The following is a 6,000-nucleotide window of genomic DNA, read 5'->3' on the forward strand; positions in this document are numbered from 1 at the left end:
GTCCTCTTAGAAATCAAGAGAAACAAAGCATATACGTCATTATGATTGCTCCAGCATGACCTCAGCAACATTGGTTTGGCACGCTCAGGGGCCCAGCTGTAGCAGCCCCCTGGCCTACTCTTGCAGGATCATGGTCAGCTCCTGCACCCCAACCTTGCTTCTCTCCACCTTACAGCTTGGATGCTGCATGGCTGAATCCAGAGGAACAAGCCTGTTCTAGTCAGGTACAGCAAGTTCTCTTGGAGAGCAAAAAGCCCTCTATCAGAGCAACTTATCTGGCAAAGCGTGTGTCCTGCTTGGTGTTGGAGCAGAGTATCTCCCCAACCCAGTTGTTTCTGCAGTCCATTCTGGATTACCTGCTTCACTTAAAGCATTAGGGCCTTGCCTTCTCTTTGATCAAGGTTCACTTGGTGGCCATATCAGCCTTCCCCCCTTGCGTCCAGGGTAGATCAGTATTCTCGCATGAGATGACTTCCTGAAAGGCCGTGAAAGACTCCACCAGTCCAAGACCTGGTCCCCCAATGGGACCTCAGCTTAATCCTCTCCAGGCTTATGGGACCGCCCTTTGAGCCTATGGCTTCTTGTTCCCTTTCCCACCTGTCATGGAAGGTTGCATTCCTTGTAGTTATTACCTTGGCGAGATGAGGCTCTGAGGTTAGAGCCCTTACTTCAGAGCGCTCATATGCAGTGTTCTATAAGGACAAAGTTCAGCTGCAACCCCATCTGACCTTCCTGCCAAAGGTGGTGTCACACTTCTGTGTCAATCAGGATATTTTCCTCCTGGTGTTCTATCCAAAGCCTCATATGACCAACAAGGAGAGCCATCTGCATATTCTAGATGTCAGGCGTGCACTGGCTTTCTACTTGGGGCACACCAAGCTCTTCCACAGATAGACTCAGCTCTTTATTTCAGTAGCTGACAGGATGAAGGGCCTTCTTGTGTCCTCTCAGAGGATTTCGACGGATCACCACTTGCATCCTGTAGCGATGTGGGACTCACCCCTGCGACGTCTCCTGCTGGTTGTCTCTGGGAATTAGCTCGTCCAGCCTCCAGAGCGCCCTCTGCAGGCCAGTGTCCCGCTGCCGCTTGGCCCCCGTGTCCCTCCCGGACCCAGTGCCCTGTTATCTGGGGTGCTGCCCCTTGGCAGTAGCCCCTCACTCTCGGTGTCTCCCCTCCCCGGGGAACCCCCACCCTCTATCCTCACCTTGCCTCAGTTGTGGGCTACTGCCAGTCACCAACTAGCCCCTGTTCCCTGGGGCAGACTGCAGTGTCAGCCACTCATCACTGGCAAGGTTGGGTCTAGACCTGCTGCGCCTCTCTGCTTGATGAGCGGAAGGACTGCTGAGATACTGAAAGTCCACCAATCCTCTTAAGTGCAGTAACTATAGAATGTCACTTCCACAGCACTTCTCACCTCGAGGAGGAGACACTGTGGATAGCAATCCTTACCTAGTGTGCAGCATAGTAGTACAGAGCACTACCAACAAATCATCAAACCTGTCCTGGGCAAGCTATCCTATATTCTAAAATAAAGTTTGCCTATTCACTTCTGAAATTATAATAAATAAAAAAGATAGTGTGGATATTTTCTCCATGGTTCATTTTAACCTTAGAGCAGATTTCCAGGAAGTCAGCTTCTATCTTGGGGTTTTAGAGAGAGGGCTAAATTCCTTTATGCTAACATAGCAAGGAAATGCCACAAGTGTAGTTTCTTCCATCTGTCTGTTCCTTCGGTCCTCTTTTTTGTTGCCTTCTCCTAGTATTTTTTCTCTTGTTTAGTCTTTGATTTTTAAAAACCCTTATTTTCTTTCTTGTGTTTTTCTTTCCTCTGCATTTTCTGTCTCTCCTTTTTTAGCTTTTTATTTTCCGTCACTTTTTTTGTTCATCTGTATTTGTTTGCTCTCATACCCCTGTCCCCTTCATTTATGATGTTTCTTCACAGCACTGAATCAGAACATGAATTTTAAAATTATTGGTAAACATTGTTTTGAGACCTTCTTTTTTTTTTTTTTTTTAAAGGTCCTTTCCCAAGCTCTAAGTGCTTAAGTGCCTTTAAAATTATCTTGGGCAGCAACAGCAATATTAGTGAATTTTAGTATAGTGGTTTAGTGTATAAATATTTAAATATATTTACATTCTTGTTTGTCATACTAGCACATAATGAAAAGTAATACATGGGAGATCAAAACACTTTTATTTCCAAAAATACACCTTTCATCCTCAATACATAATGCTTTATTATAACTCTCAAACTAATACGACTGTTCTGTCTTGGCCTGAAACTATAATAGTCACTTTTATTAGTAATTCTCTTGTCTATTATGTAGCTTATTTGACTGTCTCCAAAGAAAGGGTGAAAAGAGTTGGAAATAATTCTGCTGTAATTTTGGCTTCAGTAATGTCAGTCACCCTCAATGGAGGTTAATATGTACCTTGCAGTGGTTTATAACTTTATGGCATTTTAACTGCATATTTTAAATTAAAGAAGTATGGCATTAGATATGATTTATTTTTGTGCTTTCATTTTTTTAAGTGTCTTATTTCCTGTCACACTTGCAGGTGCTGTTGTTTTTTCAAGCGAAGGAAAAGAAAAACTATTCAGCGCCATAAATGACTCTGGAAGCAGGCAGAACATGGGGAATTACTTTCTTGTTCATCTGCTGTCTTGTGATTTAAAAAAAAATCATTTCTGTAATGACCACAAATTATTTTCAAAGACTCCATCTTAAACAAAAATGTCATGCCTCCGTGCTTTGGTTTGGTTCTCCTTCATTTGTATTTTATTTTTTATCCATCTCTTCTGGAAGCTTTAAAGTTTTATGAAACATGAGTGCTTCTTTGACCATCAGTAAATGGACCAGTAAAATGGTACAAATGAACACTGCTCTGTCCTGAGCAAAACTAAACTTCAAAAGCATTTCTTCTGTCCTAGAAAGCAATTAGCAGTGTCTTAGCTGAAGATCAGATATGTCATAAATCTGGTTTTTGATTAGTTCTATAACAGCAAGTTGAAAGCAGTCTTTTCAAGTGGATAATGAAGAAAAAATATATAGTTGCCCAAGCATTTAAAAGTAATAAAAAATCTTACCTTAAGATTTCTTATTGTCTGTGACATATGCATTGATTGTTCAGTATTACTGATGGTACTGCAGTCCCAACTTGTATTTGTATTAACATTAAATCCTCTCCATGATATCATGGTACAGTCACTACTTGGAGATACTGAGGAAGAAGCTAGATGGATTCTGCTGATGGCATGGTCTATGCTGTAGTTGCTAATGAACAAAAATATCCTCCGTAGACTCTGGGTTTGAAAATGTGCTTTTGTTGTGCCTCTAATGGAGTTGCAGCATAGTAGAAATGGCAACGATGCTTGTACAAAAATACAAATATTTGTATAATGTAAGTTGTGCTTCTGGTTACATTAGAGAGGAAGATGAAATATCTTCAAAAGAGAGAAGATATTTAAGAGTTATAAGATACACTAAGAGGAAATAAATGTGAATCTGCTTTAAGTGGAATGGGAATTAAAGCCTACAGTTCCCATGAAGGCTACTGCTGAATGGCAACATCCTCCTTAAACTGAAAATTTGGATGTGCCATGTAACTGTTAGATCTTGTTGGTAAATTATTTTACTCAATGATTTAAAAAAAATATAAGGCAATGGACATGGGTTGAACTTATACTGCCTTCTGTGTACTAGACTGTAGTACCTAAACCTTCGCTGTAGTTTTCTGGAACCTTCTTAACTTTCTGTGTAATATTGCAACTGATGTAAGATATTAGGGAAAGGATGGATCAGGTACTTTCCCCCACAGTCCTCTGAAGTGCCTGCAATATCTATAAACCAGCTGTTCTGTAGAAAAGGCAGCCCATTCCATTTTTTCAAGTCTGCTTCATTTAAAGCCATAATGACAGAGGTGTGCTTTTGTCATATTTAGCTACAAGTACTTGGAGAGATGGAATGAAAGGACGGAAGTGACTAGACAGACTTGTTGACCAAAACTCCAAATTAATTCTCACAATTTTTAAAAAAGCCTCCAAGAGTTAACTTGTAATTTTTTTTCTGTCAACATATGCCTTCTGGTATACTTATTTATTTTTAATCTATTGTGTGGTAACATTCAAAATGTGTATTAAAATAGATAAATGCACACCTTTGAATTCATTATTGCATTGACAGGGATTTTAGTTGTATTTTATAATTTATTTTTTCTTAACTGCCAAAACTGCAGTGCATTGTTTTGATGAATGATGTGCTCACACGAACACAAAAATGTGTAATCTGATCATTGTCACTGTTTCTGTTAATAATAATGTTAAATTTTTGTTTTAAAAACCTGAACTTGGCCTACAAAATTATATACTGTATAACTGGGTCAATAGTTTCCACTCAACCTGTTTGTATTGCTCATTGTCTTAAACTCATGGACAGTTACACAATGTTCTTTATTTTGATTTGAGCTGAAGAAGTAAGTTGACTTGACCATTCTAATGTGAAAACCTGTCTGTCTTTGCAGTATTTGACCAAATTTGTCACTCCATAATATTTGTAAATACATGCAGTATTGTATTTCTCATCATACAGTTTAGTTTAATTCTCAAGGGATGTTTGACCTGTACAGTGTTTATATGATCTGAACTCCTTATACACATCAAGACGTGTATATTAATCCAATTATGGACTTAAATATAAAAAATTATGAAATCTGTTTATTTGCTGCAAAGACCAGTATTTAGGCATTTTGCTTTTTAGCAATATTTTTAAGTGCTCCATTTTAATGCCGAGGGTCATTTCCTTCTGGCAACACACACTGGTCAATAATAAGTAAAGCAGGTATGTTCAGGTTAAGCCAACAATGTTTTGCATTTGTATGTTTTTTCCCTTCTAAACTAATGAAGTCAACATTGCCTGAATGTCAGAATAATTAAATCCCTGTTTAAAATTATGTAACTGAAGAAGGAAAAAAAAATAAAGGTAGTTTTTTTAACTTGTCTCCCCCCTATTTCCGACAGGGTTCGATATAATAGTGGAAGTCATTAGTCTGGGGCCTCCCAAGCAGTTATTATCAATCTATTTGGACTCCTAAAGCATTGCTCTTGTAAAAGAAAGTCACTAAAAATAGCAGCCTGATGATGCATTTACACAGCAAATGGATGGGAAGTACATAAGCCTGACTGGAATCTGCTCGGTGATGTGGTATTCTATCTTTGGGAGCTGCCCATGGTTGCAACAGGGTATTTTCCACAGTGTCTGGCATATAATTTTAAGAAAAATATTCTTGTGGAGTTGATTGCCTAACACTTTCCTATATAATGCCATGATTTCAGTTGCTTATAATGTGTCCAAACTTTAACTGTTCAGGCTGACATTTTTCATGCGAGGTGCCTCTCTCAGGTGAATTTTTTTAAACATTTAAGATAAAATAGCTCCACAGTTACCAAATATGAGATTAGGGAAAAAATACATTGCTTTGCCTATGTTGCCCATACTGAAAAAAACCTTAACCGTTTCATCGAGAAGCTTCAGCATCCGTATGCTGTCAAGCAAGGACTTGAATTTTAATTAGGGCTGTCAAGCGATTAAAAAAATTAATTGTGATTAATCGCACTGTTAATAATAGAATAAATACCATTTATTTAAATATTTTGGTTGTTTTCTACATTTTCAAAGATATTGATTTTCATTACAACACAGAATACAAAGTGTACCGTGCTCACTTCATATTTATTTTTATAATATTTGCACTGTAAAAAAGCAAAAGAAATTGTATTTTTCAATTCCCCCATTGGAAGTACTGTAGTGCAGCTCTTTCTCATGAAAGTTTAACTTACAAATGTAGAATTATGTACAAAAAAAACTGCATTCAAAAGTAAAACAATGTAAAACTTTACACCCTACAAGTCCAATCAGTCCTACTTCTTGTTCAGCCAATCACTCAGATGAACAAGTTTGTTTACATTTGCATGAGATAATGCTGTCTGCTTCTTGTTTACA

At 38.2% G+C, this 6,000-nt stretch overlaps 1 protein-coding gene across 11 annotated transcripts in view; it reads left to right on the top strand.

The window, feature by feature from the left end:
• The window catches only part of CSNK1G3 (casein kinase 1 gamma 3), a 146,917-nt gene extending 141,924 nt beyond the window's left edge, over positions 1-4,993 (top strand). For all 11 annotated transcript variants that reach the window (XM_050945866.1, XM_050945871.1, XM_050945867.1 and 8 more), the window contains one exon: positions 2,561-4,993. In XM_050945866.1, coding sequence (XP_050801823.1) covers positions 2,561-2,615 — 55 coding nt within the window. In that variant the 3' untranslated portion in view covers positions 2,616-4,993. The remainder of the gene's footprint in view (positions 1-2,560) is intronic.
• Positions 4,994-6,000: the final 1,007 nt, after the last annotated feature.

The sequence above is a fragment of the Gopherus flavomarginatus genome, chromosome 3 (assembly GCF_025201925.1).
Source record: "Gopherus flavomarginatus isolate rGopFla2 chromosome 3, rGopFla2.mat.asm, whole genome shotgun sequence".
Classification (NCBI taxonomy): domain Eukaryota; kingdom Metazoa; phylum Chordata; order Testudines; family Testudinidae; genus Gopherus; species Gopherus flavomarginatus.